Here is a 20,000-nt window from a genome sequence, read left to right as displayed (position 1 = left end):
TTAAACGCGAGCTTTTATATAGAGCAATACATATCACCTTAACGTGCTCACAGCGCTTTACAAGGGAGGGGTCCCTGACCAACCGCAACGCGTAACATGTAGAATGAGACATGGCGCCTGTAAGGCGAAAATACAATTTTTTTCGGACAGAGACAACGCTGCTAACGGCCAGGTAATCATTTTAAACCCGAGTACGGTGAGAGAATGTGTATAAAGAGCCTTTTGCACGGACTCAACTATGTGCCGAGCGAGGCTCGAGCCCAGGACCTTCCGATCCAAAAGCGAGTGTAATACCACTAGACCACATAGCCACACAACCAATTGCTATTGTCCGTTTAATACCGGGGAAAAACTCCAACAACATGGAACGAATGGTCTCGAATGACTACCAAAAGTATAAGGAAAATTGCAATTCAGAAAAGGGAGTGGAGCAGGCACATGTTGATAACAACAAGAAATGAAGTGAGTAGGAAAGTGCCAGAAGACAACAGAGAATAAAAATTTCGCGGCGGCGATGGGGACTCGAACCCGCGACCTTACTGTTACGACAACTCTGCCTGGTCGTGGAGAGCGTGACTCTACCGTATGAACTATCCTGGATAGCTCATACGGTAGAGTCACGCTCTCCCCCAGGATAGCTCATAAGGTAGAGTCACGCTCTCCCCGGCCAGGCGGATTGTCGTAACAGTAAGGTCGCGGGTTCGAGCCCTCATCGCCGCAGCGAAATTTTTATTCTCTATTGTCTTCTGGCACTTTCCTACTCACTTCATTTCCTAAGGAAAATTGCAAATCTTTTCAGCCCACCCTCGTATCTTCTTATATATCAAACAGAAACGAAGCCCAAGTCTTGGTGTTTAGAAAAAAAAATAACATAAAATAAAATTCCCTTTATTCATCTCATAGGGTAAATTTGTCTCAAGGGTCTATTCTAAGGGAAGACTGGAAATTGAGCTAGGGCGAGGTGACTGGCTCAAGGCCACACAACGTACGGGATGTCGAACTCGGTACCTTTCCGGTACGAAGCAATGACTGTACGGCTAAGCCACGCTGCCCCCCCCCCCCCCCCCCCCCCACCGACGCTGGTTAAAGATAGAATGAAGATGATGTCACTCAGGTCTTTGTTATTGCTTTTTGCCATCCATGTTTATGAGTAATTCTCACTAAACTGTATTAACCAGACTATTAACGTTCAAGGTGACATATAATTTTGTGTGTTGGCCGTTATACTTCCGGATGGCAATGTTCCGAGCTTCTTATCCAAGAGCATACTATCTATAAACGTGCAAGGTGACACATAATTTTATGTGTTGGTCCGTTATACTTCCGGGTGGCAATGTTGCGAGCTTCTTAACCAAGCGCATACTATCTATAAATAGAATTTCCTGCACCTATGTCATCCCGACTGATCGCCGCATTGAAGCAGCGGATCATGTTTTCGTCCAACCAAGTCACCAATCACATGATCTGTTGCTGTACAACGATTGGACATTTCTCAATGTGTCTAAACACGCAGCTGTGTTTATGAAGGTTGTAAATATACCCATGAGTCATGCTGAGCAAATTGACCAATGGGAGCGATCTATATTCATGTTTTCGTCCAACCAGGTTGTCAATCACATGATTTGTTGCTGTCCAACGATTGGATATTTCTTAACAAATGTAAACACGCTGTTTTGTTTATGAAAGTTGTAAACACACCCATTTGTCAAGCTGAATCAAATGACCAATCATGATGTAAGATATTTAAAAAGCTGTGAACACTTTTCACCAAGTGGGTCACTTTTAGCACATTTTGCAATGTGACCAATGACCTTTAGCACATGGAAAGTTAATATAGATTATGCCCATTGTAACGTTGGATATTTCTCAAACTGGGAACACTTTTCACTATGTGGGTCATTTTGAGCACACTTTGCAATGTGACCAATGGCCTCGAGCACATCGCATTGTAATATAGATAGTTCGAAGATGACGTCACTCAGTTCTTTGTTATTGTATTTTGCCATCCGCGTTTATGAGTAATGCTCCCTGAACTGTATTAACCGGACTATAAACGTTCATGGATACACACAGTTTTGTGTCTTGGTCCGTTATACTTCCGGATGGCAATGTTATGAGCTTCTTAGCCAAGCGCATACTATCTATAGAGCTGTCCATTGAACCCTTACCGTACAACAAGAGACAGTGTATATCACAGGATCACCACTCAAGGGTTTCGGGTAGATACCTTGGTCAGTTATCGTTGCTTGAGCTGGAATGTCAAATTAATGATGATAAGTGTTAGAATTTTAATAATAAACCAATTTATTCAAGAAGAGCTGGGCATCTCACGGTAGCCATCGTTAAGTTATAGTCTGACACTGAAACCCAAAAAGTCATTATTAGGTTTTTGGCACCGCCTAGTGAGTTGTCGTTAGTAATGCTCATAGAAACAAGTGGTCCATTGGTTGAACTATTGAATACAACTCACGATTGTTTTCTTTTGTGGCCAAAGACTGGTCTTTTGACGTCATTTCTGGTCAGTGTCAGGCTATAAGTTAACGATGGCTACTGTCACAGTAAAGATTGTTCACAATTATCTTATTAAATTTTATTTTATTAAGAACTGAATTCATCTCACTCCAGTTATATTTCGGTAGGCTTAGATAAACTTTACCTTCTAATATTAGATCGTCTTTCCTTTTATAGCCTTCCCTCGAATTAATTTCTAATTAGTGAATACTTTTCATTCTACATTCTGTCACGTAGCCACTTATTATAAAAGCTGATAGGTCTAACATTTGACACTCACTTTCTCTCCACAATCTATGCCGGACGGCCAGTCACTCTATTCCTATATATATATATTGTAAGATTTTTATCTTTTGGGACTTTGTAGATATTATACCTACACCATTAAGACGCCGGAGCTTTTAACTTTGATTGTATAATCTTCAAGGATCAAACCCAAGCCCGCTGTACTACATTATAACCTCTTACCAATTGCCTGGAAGTGGAATTTTACGAGTCCAATCCTGTTATCAGAGGAATAGATCATCCAAGCCCATCAACTGCCTGGAAACGTAAACTTATGAACCTGACATATTATCATAAGTTACGTAAAATATTCATATCTCTATTTGTAACCGCCACGATCACTGTTTATCTCTTTTAATTAAATTTCATCATTATTTTTATTTCATTGTAAACAAATCGTTAATTGTTTTTCATTTATAGTAACTAGTAAATTCTGGGGCCTCATTCTACATATATCTTTATGCATAGTCGAGTAGCTCTTTACTCACTTGAGACCATGACATTTTGGAGGGGACACATATAAAGAATTGAATTTATTTAGTTACTTATATCTATTTCATCTAACTTTAAAGTTTAAATTGTAAAACTCTTAATTGCCCCACTTGATCATATTTTAATTGAACTCCCTATTTACAGGATTAATTTTTTTTTCTTTTTCATTTCTTCATTTAAATGGAATAGCAATTTATCCATTCATTCTTTCATTCAAATTGAATAGCATTTTATTGATTCATTCCTTCATTCATTTATTCATTTATAAATTATTCATTCATTCATTGTTCATTCATTTATTCATTCATTCATTCATTCATTCATTCATCCATTCATTCGTTTATTCACTCATTTATCCAATCATTCATACATTTATTCCTCCCTTCATTCTTTCATTCATACATTATCCATTCATTCATTCATCTATTCACTCAGTTTTTCATTCATTCATTCATTCCTTGTCCACTTTGTTATTATATCACTCATTTCATTTTGTTGTTTGCCTCATTCATGAATTGTTTTCAATATGTTTACATTCCATAACGATTCATTCACCTATCATCCAATCACTCAGTGTTGTGAACACATTTCGTAACTATTGTAAATCTTACGATATTTTATTGTTTTGTATTTCAGACATCACTGTTAAACACTCTTCAATGCCTAATTACAATTGTTGAACAACCATTGAACAAGAGAGAGGTCCCAGCCACGAACTGAGTTGGTAAATATATCCTTCATTATTCTCTTTTACATGAGTTGGGCATCACATAGTAACTATAGACATCGTGATTTGTTTTGCATAGTGATTTGTTTTAAATGCATTTTTGGCATATTACTGTTACCGAAAACCACTTATATATTATGTTCTGAAAAGTGAGTCTTTAAAAACTAAATAATAATGAAAGGAGTCTACTAGCCGTCGTGTTATATTTAGTGATAGATAACTTGGGATTATTTTGGCATCCTATTATTGTTATCACACTCTAGTATATTAGCGTCATTGCGAATAATTGTACACAAACTAACGACGAGTCACACACATTGGTGATACATTTTTCGTAGTAACATAGTTTAGAGTACACGCGATTGACACATTGTTATTGACACAAGTCATAATAACTCCGCATTGTATTGACACATTGCTTTATAAGATATAACGATAAAAGGCATCAAATTCAACAATACATAATAAGTTGAAATAAGAGAGAGAGATTTCTAAAAATAGAACAGTTCATTCCAGTAAGTGTAAATAAATAAAACAGTCAGTAACAGTATCCTGTCAATATAATATATATAAAATATCGTAACTAATTTATTACAACATGGAAGCATATAAAAGATACTTAAGTCTCGCAAAGGACTTAGAAATACCCCAGGAAAGAATATTTTCATGGTGCGAAGAGAAAGTAAAAGAAGAAAAAGAACATGAAGAAAGAATTCGTAGAGAAGAAAATGAAGAAAGAATTCGTAGAGAAGAAAATGAAGAAAGAATTCGTAGAGAAGAAAATGAAGAAAGAATTCGTAGAGAAGAAAATGAAGAAAGAATTCGTAAAGAAGAAAAAGAACACGAAGAAAGAATACGTAGAGAAGAACGAGAAGAAAGAGTCCAAGAAAGGGAACTAAAAAGACAAATAGCATTAGCAGAAGAAAAACCAAAAGGACCCAAATGATGCTGGAAATTGAAAAAACAAAAACCGGTCATGAAAGAAAACATAATAATAGTGATGAATTTTTCGTGAAACTTCCACGCATGCCAACATACGATGAACGCTCAGACTGTTTAGAATCCTTCTTACACCGATTCGAAGTTCAGGCTAAAGGTTATTGTTGGCCAGAAAGCAAATGGGCCACAGCCTTGATTAACTGCTTATCTGGAGAACCGCTAAAAGTTTTCTATACCTTAACAACTGAAGATGCAGATGATTATGGTAAAATTAAAGACGCTCTACTAAAAAGATTTAGATTAACGGAAGATGGTTACCAGGAAAGGTTTCACACTGCAAAACCGGAAAGTGGAGAAGACTTTAATACATTCGTGAACCGAATTACTCAATTTCTAAATCGGTGGCTTGAGTTGGCAAACGTAAAACAAGACGACTTTGCAGGCCTTTACTATCTCACGCTGAAGAATCGAATCTATCAAGCTTGCAACCCAGATTTAGTCGCATTCTTTAAAGAGAGAAAGCCAGAAAACTTGGACAAATTAAAAATCTACGCAGAAAACTTTAACAGCGCACATCCATTGACACCCCTTAGCAGAACATTGAAGGAACCATACTACGCTGCCGCTGCTCAGAGTCCAGGTACACCTAAAGTTCAGTACTCAAATAGAACGAGCCGATCAATCACTCGGAACACGCAAGTGAAACAAGATGATCATAGGAACAAACCATGGAACAAACAGTTCAATAGAGACCATAGCCGACCCTATCAAAACAAAACAAGAAATAGCACTGACAATAATACTGAGTATAAGAAAACCAACAAACCTATAATTAAATGTCAATATTGTGGAATGAAAGGCCACACAGCAGACAAATGTTACAAAATCGTGGGATATCCAAAAGAAACTGCAAATGCATCACTCCAAACAAGTGTAAACAATCAGACACGAATAATGTCAGGAGAAAATATAAATGTGTATTGCGTGAAAGGTATGTCACTTTTAACACAAACTCACAAATCAGGATCGCTATTTTTTTGTGAAGGCAAAGCTAATGGAACTGATTGCAAAATATTGAGAGACACAGGATGCAGTACAGTAGGAATAAAAGCATCTTTGATCAATGACGAAGACAAAACTGGAAAAACGGTACAATGCATCACATTCAGTGGCACAGTCGAAACCTTTGAAACAGCTAATGTGTACATAGAAACCCCATACTATACAGGAATAGTGGAATGCTGTATACTTCCCAACCCCGTCGCTGATGTTATTGTTGGCAATATAAAAGGTCTTAAAGACAACCCAACAGATGTAAAAGAATGGTCATTAACCCAAGAAACAGCTTGTCTAGCAGAAACAAGAAAGATGACTAAGACAACAGAGAAGCCAATGACTATTTCTCTTGAACCACAACAATTTGACAGGAACACGTTCATTGAAGAACAGAAAAAGGACCCGACTTTAACTTCATATTTCAATATCGCAAACAAAGGGACGAAATCAAAAGTTGAATACATCATTGAAAAAGATATTCTGTTCAGGTTACATAGGAAAAGAAACAAAATAGCTAAACAACTGGTCACGCCGAGTATTTACAGAAACAAAATCCTTGGAATAGCGCACGATTCAATAACTTCTGGACATCTTGGGAGCTCTTCCACATTGAAGAGAATATCCGAGAATTTCACATGGCCTGGAATTACTAAAGACGTCCGAGAATATGTGAAATCGTGTGACACATGTCAAAGAAGAGTCGCAAAAGGCAGAATACCGAGATTGCCATTAGAGACAACCCCAGTTATTGAAAAAGTTTTTCAAAAAGTTGCAATTGACATTATAGGCCCTTTAACAAAATCAGATAGAAACCATACACACATACTAACACTAGTCGATTACGCAACCAGGTGGCCAGAAGCGATAGCATTGAAATCAACTACATCGGATCACATAGCTGAAGCATTGATGACAATTTTTACTAGAATAGGCATACCAAATGAGATACTGTCGGACAATGGACCCCAATTTACATCACATATGATGCATGAAACCATGAAACTCATGGGAATCCAACACTCATTCACAACTCCCTACCACCCCCAAGCAAATGGTCTTTGTGAAAGATTTAATGGCACTCTAAAGAATATGTTAAGAAAAGTGTCAGCAGAAAAACCAGATGATTGGGACAGATACTTACCAGCAATCCTATTTGCATATAGAGAAATACCCCAAGAATCTACAGGCTACTCCCCATTTGAGTTGATGTATGGACGATCACCTCGCGGCCCGATCAATATAGTAGTCGACATTTGTAAAGGGAATGAGGAGGGCAATAACGAAATTATGTTTGCTTACGAATATGTAAGAAACCTGAAAGACAGAATAGAGGATACATGTAAGCTAGCACAGGAATCCGTCACTAAAAAAGCAGAGAAATACAAGGAATACTCCGATAGAAAAAGCAAGTCAAGAAAATTTGAGATTGGTGACAAAGTACTAATACTCTTACCCGATGACTCGAGTAAACTTTTAGCTACATGGAAAGGACCATTCAAAATAACAGCAGTAAAATCTAATGTTAATTACGAGATTAAAATTAACAACACAACAAAGACATTCCATGCAAATATGCAAAAAGTATTTTGATAGAGACACAGTGTCGCAACCTATGTTTACTAATATCGAAGCTTCAAATGCAGGATCAATCATACCGTTGGTCATGGGACACAGACACCCGAGACAGAAAAACAAACAAAAATCGCACAATTGCAACCACCTAAGACAAAAAAGAAGTACGCAAAGTACTTGGGCTCCTAAATTTTTACAGGAAATACATTTACAACTTCGCGCACATCGCGACACCGCTAACAAATCTGACAAAGAATGGGTCACCGAACAAAATTGTTTGGACAGAAGCGTGTCAGAATAGCTTTAATCAATTAAAGGCATTACTCTGTTCAGAACCAATTCTTAAATTACCCGACATGTCAAAAGAATTTGTTGTAAGAACTGACGCGTCTGATAAGGGCATCGCAGGTGTACTATTACAGGAGCATGAGGGAACTCTAATGCCTTGCTTATATGCAAGCAGAAAATTATTGGACAGAGAATCACGATACTCTGTAATAGAGCGTGAAGGACTGGCCATCGTCTTTGCTTTAAAGACATTCAGCAGATATCTACTGCTAAAAGAGTTTATGGTCGAAACGGACCATAAACCACTCACGTACATAAGAAATAACAAAATGAATAATAGTAGAGTACTAAGGTGGAGTCTATTTTTGCAAAATTACTCTTTCAGTATCTCTCACATACCAGGTTGTGAAAATATTCACGCCGACCTACTTTCTCGATTAGTGTAATGACGTGAGAAGGGTATAACTTAACCTCCCATGCATACTGTTAGTTACCTCGCAAATTATGCCAAATCAGAACGCACAAATTCGATAATTTTATTTGTAATCATGATGACCCAACTTAATGTAACATTGAGTATTGTTTGGATATATATACCATACCCATTCATGATTTGGGAAATCTTCTCTTTATCTATTATTGTTATGAATTTTCACTCATTTATGATTAATAATTGAAATGTCAATATTCCATTTACATTTTCATTCATTTCATTCAGTAAATTACCTTCATATCATCGACTTAAATCATGCTTCATTGCCATCACTATTGTTTATCACAATGATTTGTAATCACATTGCCATCATGTTGTTCATCACAATGATTTGTAATCACAATCTTTCATTGTTATTGTCACCCATTCATATACCTACGTTAATATAAACATTTCCATGTCTAGTTAATAAATAATTTAATTGTAGCACAAATCATAACAATGGATTAATGCTAGAGTATCATGATAGTAAATTTACTTCCGTTTGTAAAATCTATCTTTCCCATAATGGTTAAAGAGTATATTTTAAACGTGGGTGGGGGGTGTCACAGTAAAGATTGTTCACAATTATCTTATTAAATTTTATTTTATTAAGAACTGAATTCATCTCACTCCAGTTATATTTCGGTAGGCTTAGATAAACTTTACCTTCTAATATTAGATCGTCTTTCCTTTTATAGCCTTCCCTCGAATTAATTTCTAATTAGTGAATACTTTTCATTCTACATTCTGTCACGTAGCCACTTATTATAAAAGCTGATAGGTCTAACATTTGACACTCACTTTCTCTCCACAATCTATGCCGGACGGCCAGTCACTCTATTCCTAATATATATATTGTAAGATTTTTATCATTTGGGACTTTGTAGATATTATACCTACACCATTAAGACGCCGGAGCTTTTAACTTTGATTGTATAATCTTCAAGGATCAAACCCAAGCCCGCTGTACTACATTATAACCTCTTACCAATTGCCTGGAAGTGGAATTTTACGAGTCCAATCCTGTTATCAGAGGAATAGATCATCCAAGCCCATCAACTGCCTGGAAACGTAAACTTATGAACCTGACATATTATCATAAGTTACGTAAAATATTCATATCTCTATTTGTAACCGCCACGATCACTGTTTATCTCTTTTAATTAAATTTCATCATTATTTTTATTTCATTGTAAACAAATCGTTAATTGTTTTTCATTTATAGTAACTAGTAAATTCTGGGGCCTCATTCTACATATATCTTTATGCATAGTCGAGTAGCTCTTTACTCACTTGAGACCATGACAGCTACGATCTCACGCTACTATTTGATTTTAGAAATAACTTTTCTCATTCGAGGCTAATATCATTTTGACACTTTACTTTTGTGCGGCTATATGGTCTAGTGGTATGGCACTCGCTTTCGGATCGGAAGGTCCTGGGTTCGAGCCTTGCTCGGCGCATAGTTGGGTCCTTGGAAAAGGCTCTTTAAATTCTCTCACCTTACTCATGTGTAAAATGAGTACCAGGCTGGTAACAGCGTTGTGTTTGTCGGAAAAAAATGTAATATCGCCTTACAGGCGTCATGTCCCGTTCTACGTGTTAACTGTTGTTGTTGATCAGGGACCCTTATTTAGTGGATATTGCACTATATAAAAGCATAGTCATTGTGATCTAGGGGGTTGTGACACTTGCTTTCGTGCTTGTATGTAGCTGAGTCGAGTCCAACTCGGGTGGCACAAAATAAAGTCATTGAAAGAGACCCTATCTTCAGATTATTATTTAATCGACTTTTTTGCAACATGTTCAAGGGTTTCTGTTACCTTGGGACATCTTGTAAAGGCATTGAGCACATTTAGTAGATAATGCACGATATAAACGCTCAGATTTGGGCCCGGAGGCGGAGGGTTCTTTCATTTTAATTTTTTTTTCTTCTGTTATTAAATCTTGGGCAATCAGTAACACGGCTATGTGGTCTAGTGGTATGACACCCGCCTTCGAATCGGAAGGTCCTGGGTTCAAGTCTCGCTCTGAGCGGCGCATAGTTGAGTCGTTGGAAAAGACTATTTACTCACATTCTCTAATAATTACTCAGATGTGAAAATGAGTACCTGGCGGCCGTTAACAGCGTTGTCTTTGTTCGAAAAAAAAATTCGTATATCGCCTAACAGGCGTCATGTCTCGTCTCAACATATGCTAAGTGCCGCTGTTGGCTAGGGACCCGGTATAAAGCATTTTGAGCACATAACGTGGATAATGCAGTACAAAATAGCTCAAGCAAAAAAAATAATTAATTATCCCAATATGTAAATTTGTGGGTCATAGAATGACGATAAAGGTTAATATTTTAATAGAAGTACAATATTTTCAAAAATTTACCTTTTGTATAGAGCAATATCCACTAAACGTGCTCAAAGCGCTTTACAAGGGGTCCCTGCTCAACATAAACGCTTAACATTTAGGACGGGACATGACGCTTGTTAGGCGATATTACAATTTTTCGGACAGAGACAACGCTGTAAACGGCCATGTACTCATTTTAAGCCTGAGTACGGTGAGAGAATGTGAATAAAGAGCCTTTTCCAAGGACTCAACTATTCGCCGAGCGAAGCTCGAACCCAGTACCCTCCGATCCGAAAACGAGTGTCATACTACTAAACCACATAGCCGCACAATATGTTAATGAATGGGTCCTTAGAACCGTCTAGAATGACGATAAAAGGTTAATATTTTAATAGAAGTGCAGCGAAAACATGTAAATTTAAATTTCAAAGATGAATCAATATGAGCAGATATTCAATATTTGGTGTTGATTTCGTCCGACAGGATATAAAAAATGACAATTATTCATTCATTGATTATTCAATGTTTTTTTCGCCTCCCAAGCATTATTCATTGATATTACGAAGACATTCGGATTGTGATTTGATGTTGATCATAGAAGGAACGAAATTGACGTCGCTCAGTTATTTGTTATTGTTTTTAGACAGCCGTTTTAATGATAAACTCTCAGTAAATTAAATGTATTATCAATCAGACTATAAATGTTCAAGATTACACATAATTCTGTGTGTTGGTAGAATTTATTCGGCTGGCGGATGTTGTGAGAAGAAGAAGAAGAAGAAGAAGAAGATGAAGAAGAAATGAAGAAGAAGAAGAAGAAGAAGAAGAAGAAAAGAAGAAGAAGAAAAGAAGAAGAAGAAAAGAAGAAGAAAAAGAAGAAGAAGAAGAAGAAGAAGAAGAAGAAGAAGAAGAAGAAAAAAAAAAAAAGAAGAAGGAGAAGAAGAAGAAGAAGAAGAAGAAGAAGAAGAAGAAGAAGAAGAAGAAGAAGAAGAAGAAGAAGAAGAAGAATTCGATGATGATGATGATGACGATGATGATGATGATGATGATGTTTTTCATCTATTGAGCGTTCGATTCCTTGATTCTATAGACCTGTCTCACCTGAAAACGATTCTCCACTGACCATAGCAGAGGTGAGCACCACATTTCCAAGAGAAGTAACCGCCGACTTTCCACCTCCGCCACCGAAATAGAATTTGTTATTGTTGTTGTAGTCAGAGTCGTCATCAGCCCCTGTTAAGTCACCTGGTGGGAAAATAGATAAATGAATAAATATATACGTTAATAAAAGAAAAAAGGAATAAACCGATAAATAAATGATGAATTAATTAATTAATTAACAAATAGATAAATAAATAGGTGTATAAATAAATAAATATATAAATAAGTAATAAGTAAATTCGTTAAAAAATAGAAATTACCAAGTATAGACCAATACATAAATAAATGGATGAATGAATAAATAAATAAATAAATAAGTAAATAAATAAATAAAATGGGTTAAAAAGACGGGATAATCTTCTGAGATAATCTTCCTGTGCGCTGGAATACAAATTTAAAGTAAAAATAAAGAATTTGAAGTGATATATTTTGATGACAGAAAATATTTTCTAAAATGATCAATATACATTTCTTGAAGTCATTGCACATTTGAGTCTTCAAGTATGCTGTTATTCGTTCTTCCTTTCATCCGTCCGATGACAGAGAAGCAAAAATTTCATAAACCAAGAAATTCCCACCGTTTAAGGATTTTGTATAATTTATTTCAAAACTTGTTGAAATTTTATCAAGTCCTTCTACCGTAGGTCACGTGACATTAGCCCCCTTAATATATGACAAAAACTAGAGCGTTTAAATAGGATTCAATAGTCGTAACGTCACTTCCTTCCTAATGACGCATGGTAACTTAGCAACACTGGCTCTAAACTATCGGAACAATGGTGGACGCCCGTATGAAATATTTCTCCGGCGAGCATAAAAGCGTATCAAGAGGAAAAAAAAAACCCATAAATTTGATCATGTTTTGACTTTTACACATTCTGAGCACAAGACATATGAAAAGTTCTAGCCAGCATGAAGAATATAAAGTAATGATTTTCTTTGTTTAGAACCAAGATGGCCGCCGTTGCCGGGCGCGTGACATCAGACTACTGAATCAAATAGGGCAATATCCACTAAACGTGCTCAAATGTGCTTTACGACAGGTGTAGTGGAGGACGAGACATATGACGGTGACAGCATAATAATGGGCATGATCGATATATTCCCTTTCTATGTGTTCGAGGTCATTTGTCACATTGCAAAATGTGCTCAAAATGACCCACATAGTGAAAAGTTTTCACATCTTTTCAAATATCTAACATCACGATTGGTCATTTTGTTCAGCTTGACACATGGGTATGTTTACAACTTTCATAAACAAAGTAGCGTGTTTACATTTCTGAAAAAATATCCAATCGTTGCACCTCAACAAATCGTGATTGATGACTTGGTTGGACGAAAACATGAAATAGATAGTATGCACTTGGCTAGGAAGCTCATAACATTGCCATCCGGAAATATAACGGACCAACACACAAAACTATGTGTAACCATGAACTTTTAGTTGGTTAATAAGCTAGTGGATTAATACAGCTTAGTGAGAATCACTCACAAACGCGGATGGCAAAATACGATATAACAAAGGCTTGAGTGACGTCATCTTCGTTCTATTTATAGCTCGCTCCCATTGATGTTTCCTCCGTGACCTCTTTTTGCTATGTCTGTCAAGTTATTAACATGGATTGGATGCTTTTTTAACTATTATCTTATTGTATGTGCCTTCAGTTCTTCAATCAACATACAGTACATAAACATTTGATACGTCAGTTATCTTATATATTATTAAATTAGTCGACTACACATGTAGGTTGGGGTTTTTTAAACTCGAAAATTTAAAATAGATTATAGATAGAACGAAGATGAGGTCACTCAGGTCTTTGTTATTGATTTTTGCCATCCACGTTTATGAGTACTTCTCACTAAACTGTATTAACCAGACTATAAATGTTCATGGATACACAGAGTTTGTGTGTTGGTCCGTTATACTTCCGGATGGCAATGTTATGAGCTTCTTAGCCAAGCGCATTCTATCAATAAGTTAACGAAGGCCACGGAAATACTCACTAACTGGGCCTGTGTGTCTGACATGTGTGCTAAGGGTATCTCAGGAAATAAATTGGATTCAATAGTCTGATGTCACGTCGCCCAGCAACGGCGACCATCGTGGTTCTAAACAAAGAAAATCGGTACGTTTTATTCTTCATGCTAGCTAGAACTTTTCATATGTCTTGTGATCAGAATGGTTCTAAACAATCGGGAAAATGACGGACGCCCTTATGAACTACTTCTCTGACGAGCGTAAAAGTGTATCCAGGGAAGAAAAACATTATAAATCTGATCATGTTTCGACTTTTATACATTCTGATCACATGACATGTGAAAAGTTCTAGACAGCATAAAGAATAATCAGTAACTAATTTTCTTTGTTTAGAACAACGCTGCTCGCCGTTGCTGGCCGACGTGACATCAGACTATTGAATCTTATTTGGCACAAGAGACGTGTAAAAATGAACAAATGTGTTTACCTAGAGCAGTACCAGGGTTATTAGTACATTCTGCCACAGAGAATGTGTAGGATGGATCCTGGAAGTAAGGCTTCTGGTCATTGATGTCCCGAACACGAACGATGACGTCAGCTGTGTCGGTTAAACCACCGGAGTCAGTGACCTTCACCTCAAGTGTGTAATCCTTGTATTTGTTGTTCTGTTGTGGATTGAACGATTAGTAGAGTTTATATTTATTTATTTATTGATTTATATATTTTGATCACACATTAATGTTTATATTCTATGTTAATAAAAATATTTCCAAATCTCTCACTGTCTCCTTCTCTCTCCCTCCCTCTCACCCTCCCTCTCTCCCTCCCTCTCACCCTCCCTCTCACCCTCCCTCTCACCCTCCCTCTCACCCTCCCTCTCATCATCCCTCTCACCCTCCCTTTCACCCTCCCTCTCACCCTCCCTCTCATCATCCCTCTCACCCTCCCTCTCACCCTCCCTCTCACCCTCCCTCTCATCATCCCTCTCACCCTCCCTCTCACCATCCCTCTCACCCTCCCTCTCACCCTCCCTCTCATCATCCCTCTCACCCTCCCTCTCACCCTCCCTCTCACCCTCCCTCTCACCCTCCCTCTCACCCTCCCTCTCACCCTCCCTCTCACCATCTCCCTCTCTATTTATCTCTCTCTCTCTCTTATATTTTACTTTCTTCCACCTACAGATGCTCACACAGACTCTCTCTCACAAATACACAACTCACACACACACTCTCTCCTCTCTCTCTCTCTCTCTCTCTCTCTCTCTCTCTCTCTCTCTCTCTCTCTCTCTCTCTCACCCATGAAATAATATCCAATATTGTATAACCTTTATAGGAGATTTACGTCAAACCTTTCAGATGCCGATCACGTGACATATATCCGTTGTACGGTCTACGGTTTACGTTGGGTCTTGCAAATATTATTTTTGCAAATTAACAACAACAAAAAAATGATGCAGTTTATTCTCTTAAAAAGGAACATGAAAAGAATCTGAACGAAGGTTGATATTTTTTTAAAGCTTTTTATGTGACTTAATGTGTCAAATTTATATATATATATATATATATATATATATATATATATATATATATATATATATATGTAATAGAATGACCATTCTATCTAATGTTATTTGATTTTGTACTCTATTACTCTTTACTACTTGTCGCTACCATCACTATTTAATTGTATGCAAGTAATGCAAGACTGTGTGCCTCTGTGGTTGATATCAACATTCCTTTACTCGTGTGTGTTACTATGACCAATAGTACACTGTGTGTTGTGTGTTAAGCCCTTACACAGGTAGTCCCTCGATGTAGTACTATTTTTATCTTCGGCTGGGTGTGACTTCTGGCCTGATACTATATTTTTGTGTGCTTTCTTTCATCACTTCACATCGTTATAACTTCATTTTAACAACTATGATCATTTACAAATTTATATCACTAATTCTGGCAAATCATAGCTTTCTAACCACCTACCTTGAGTCATCTAAATCTACTTGGTTCTTCTGTATACTTAATAATTGCTACTTAAATATTTCATACAGCCATAACGTTAACGCCTTTGATTACTAATTACGAGCTAAACATTTACTCTTTAACTCTGCAATTCACTATGATTGATTTTGTAGCATAACTCTTTAGTTTAGACTTATTCGTTCCTTCATACATGTCCCATGTTATTTGCATTAATTTGTTTAAATCATGAGGATGCACACAACTCGATCGAGTTTACTCACTTCAGTCTACGCATTACTTTACCTGGACCAGTGACGTAAGTGCTTTCCCTGACGTCCGCGCTAAATCTATTTTTAACTGCTATGGCTAATATTAATTATGAGATTATTCTACCATTGATTCGTTTCATTCATTCATTGCTCCATTCATTGCTACACGCCTATTGAATACGATACAAAAGAATGATCTGTTCCATTGTTCCTGAATAAAGACTTCATCATTATACATCCTGGCCTTTGTTGTTTGATCGCCTCCACTACCCTGGAGTGGATGGGCTAGGACTCGGGTAGACTATGGTGTCTCCGGACTTGACTGTGGTGTGTGCTCTTCGCTCATGAAATCAACTCCCTACTTCTACTTCTGACACATGAAGTCATGCTACTATCACTAACAGTAGTACTAAACTGTCACTTCATTGTCTCGATCTATCTTCCCCACTTGAGCACCACCGCCGCAGTTACAGTCTGGAACTCTTGAGTCGACCCCGGGACCGAATCCATCCACTCCCACGGCCTCTACACTCTGCCAATACTACTACTACCACTCGCCGGCATCAACTACCCGGTTGTCTCCATCAGTATCACACTCGCCGGCATCAACTACCCGGTTGTCTATCACACTCGCCGGCATCAACTACCCGGTTGTCTGACTCTATTACATATATATATATATATATATAACCCATCGCCACAACACGGTAAAGACTAAAAGCAAATTAAATGAAGATCTTCTGACATTAGTCTCCACAACAAAAGACCTTAAAATTTGAAACGTATTGACACAGACGATTAGGGAGGGAGAGAGAGAGAGAGAGAGAGAGAGAGAGAGAGAGAGAGAGAGAGAGAGAAAGGTAGCCGAGGCGTCCAGATTGAATGATTAGGAAGCGACAGGCCGTACGTCGGTAAGTGAAGCTATTTATTTTTTTAACCATTTCACCTACATTGTCAATATCCAGCTCTGATTTGGAGAAAACATCCCCGGATGCTGAGTCAATGTCAAGGATGTTGTCTCCTCCAGACTCCAGAGTCCAGGTGTGGGAGTCACCAAAGTCTTCGTCAGACAGAACCAGGCCCGATGGGGTGTAGATCTAGCCGTGGGGGAAGGGGGGGGGGGGGGGAACAGAGAGATATGAGAAATGTATAAAATAATATATAATGTGAGATTTTTAGGGATATCCACTAAGTAGTAGTAGTATTAGAGTAGTAGTAGTAGTAGTAGTAGTAGTAAATGTAGTAGTTGTAATAGTAGTAGTAGTAAATGTAGTAGTTGTAATAGTAGTAGTAGTAGTAGTAGTAGTAGTAGTAGTAGTAGTAGTAGTAGTAGTAGTAGTAGTAGTAGTATCAGAACGATAATGAGGATAATGAAGCCGACGAGACGACGACGACGACGACGATGACGTGATATAATAATAATACCATACTTACATTGCCTTCCCACACCTCCACGTAAATATTGGTCGGTTGCTGTAGTACTGGGGGCTCGTTCACATTCTTTATATTGATGGTCAGCGTGTACGTATCGGATATACAGTACCCATCATCAGCATCGAAGTACAACTGGACGCTACGAGTATCGCTCCTCTCGTAATCGGGTACAGCATCCAGCTTGAGATTATACCCTGGACAAAGTAAAAACATATTGAGTTTTTTTTTTTAACGTTCGCTTAAAACATAGCTGTTTCGATTTAAGAAGATGATATGAGAAGCTAGATAAGCGTATTGTTTGTGTGTGTGTGTGTGTTGTGTGTGTGTGTGTATGTGTATATGTGTGTGTTGTGTGTGTATGTGTGTGTTGTGTGTATGTGTGTGTATGTGTGTGTATGTGTGTGTGTTGTGTGTATGTGTGTATGTGTATGTTGTGTGCGTATGTGTGTTGTGTGTATGTGTGTGTATGTTGTGTGTGTGTATGTGTGTTGTGTGTATGTGTGTATGTTGTATGTGTATGTGTGTGTATGTGTGTATGTGTGTTGTGTGTGTATATGTGTGTATGTGTGTGCTGTGTGTATGTGTGTGTTGTGTGTCTGTGTTGTGTGTATGTGTGTGTGTTTTATATGTGTGTATGTGTGTGTTGTGTGTATGTGTGTTTGTGTGTGTATGTGTGTGTGTGTGTGTGTGTGTGTGCTTGTGTGGATGAATGAGTATGTTTTCAAACAAAGTAATTTGTAATTATTTAAGCGCTTAGAGTCTGGGGTCTCGGAGTTATAGTGCTATATATACGTTTTCAGCATTATTATTATTATTATTATTATTATTATTATTATTATTATTATTATTATTATTATTATTATCATTACTATTATTACTATTATTATTATTATTATTATTATTATTATTATTATTATTATTATTATTATTATTATTATTATTACTATTATTATTATTATTATTATTATTATTATTATTATTATTATTATTATTATTATTATCATTATAATTATTATTATTTTTACATAGCGCAAAATCCACTAAGCGTGCTCAAAGCGATTTACAGGGAGTCCCTAGCCAACAGCAACACTTAATATGTGGGACGAGTTGTGACGCCTGTTAGACGATAATATTACATTTTTTTTTTCGGACAGAGACAATGCTGTTAACGGCTAAGTACTCATTTTACACATGAATACGGTGAGAGAATGTGAGTAAATAGCCATTTCCAAGCACTCATCTATTATTAGATCCGAGAGAGGTCGATTTCATTCGTGACTGTTTACAAACAAACAACAAAGTTTGTCCGAGCACGTGTGAAGGTGTATCACAAATTCCATGTTTTCATTGGTCAAAAAGCAACTGGTCAACTCATACAAACCGTCCAATTTGTAAAGCTCCAGGCCAGCATTGGAAGATGAGATCATTCGAACCCGAGTCGGAAATTTCTTAAACGTGTCTTGGACATCGAGGGCGAGAATGGTTGTCTCTGCTGCCGTGTTCTCGTCCACTTCGATGATTGTGTTCAGGTTTGTGATGGTGGGACGGTCGTTGGCATCTGGGGATGGTGGGTTGGTGAATGGGTGAATGATGGTTTGGTGAATGGGTGAATGGTGGGTTGGTGTATGGGTGAATGGTGGGTTGGTGAATGATGGGTTGGTGAATGGGTGAATGATCGGTTGGTGAATGGGTGAATAACGGGTTGGTGAATGGGTGAATGGTAGGTTGGTGATGGCGGGACGGTAGTTGGTATCTTGGGATGGTGGGTTGGTGAATGGGTGAATGATGGGTTGGTGAATGGGTGGCTGATGGGTTGGTGAATGGGTGAATGATGGGTTGGTGAATGATGGGTTGGTGAATGGGTGAATGATGGGTTGGTGAATGGGTGAATGGTGGTTTGGTGAATGGGTCAATGATGGGTTGGTGAATGGGTGAATGATGGGTTGGTGAATTGGTGAATGATGGGTTGGTGAATGGGTGAATGATGGGTTGGTGATGGTGAATGATGGTGGTGAATGTAGTTGTGAAGGAATGGGGTGGTGAAATGGTGTAATGTGGTTGGTGAATGGGTGAATGATGGGTGATGGAATGGTGGAATGAATGGGTTGTGAATGGTATGTGGTAGATGGTGATGATGGGTTGGTGAATGGGTGAATGATGGTTGGTGAATGGGTGAATGATGGTTGATTGGGAATGGGTGAATGATGGGTTGGGTGAATGGGTGAATGGATGGGTTGGTGAATGGGTGAATGATGGGTTGGTGAATGGTGAATGATGGGTTGAGTGAATGATGGTGGTGATGTGTGAGGTTGGTGAATGGGTGAATGATGGGTTGTTGAATGGGTGAATGATGGGTTGGTGAATGGGTGGATGATGTGTTGGTGGATGGGTGAATGGGTTGGTGAATGTGTGATGATGGTTGGTGAATGGGTGAATGATGGGTTGGTGAAGGGTGGAGAATGGTGGTGAATGGGTGATGATGGGTGGTGAATGGGTGAATGTGGTTTGGGTG

At 37.8% G+C, this 20,000-nt stretch overlaps 1 protein-coding gene across 1 annotated transcript in view; it reads right to left on the bottom strand.

Moving 5' to 3' along the window:
- Nucleotides 1–20,000, bottom strand: part of LOC144957183 (uncharacterized) — a 48,894-nt gene that overhangs the window by 8,175 nt on the left and 20,719 nt on the right. The window contains exons 7-12 of the mRNA XM_078888226.1: nt 18,870–19,046; nt 17,489–17,682; nt 17,005–17,151; nt 14,315–14,492; nt 11,790–11,933; nt 2,169–2,251 (exon numbers count right to left, since the gene is read on the bottom strand). Coding sequence (XP_078744352.1) covers nt 2,169–2,251; nt 11,790–11,933; nt 14,315–14,492; nt 17,005–17,151; nt 17,489–17,682; nt 18,870–19,046 — 923 coding nt within the window. The remainder of the gene's footprint in view (nt 1–2,168; nt 2,252–11,789; nt 11,934–14,314; nt 14,493–17,004; nt 17,152–17,488; nt 17,683–18,869; nt 19,047–20,000) is intronic.

The sequence above is a fragment of the Berghia stephanieae genome, chromosome 11 (genome assembly GCF_034508935.2).
Source record: "Berghia stephanieae isolate SIO BIC M18660-M18661 chromosome 11, UCSD_Bste_1.3, whole genome shotgun sequence".
NCBI lineage: Eukaryota > Metazoa > Mollusca > Gastropoda > Nudibranchia > Aeolidiidae > Berghia > Berghia stephanieae.
Note: the sequence above shows the minus strand (reverse complement) of the source record. Positions and strands in the feature narration are given on the sequence as shown.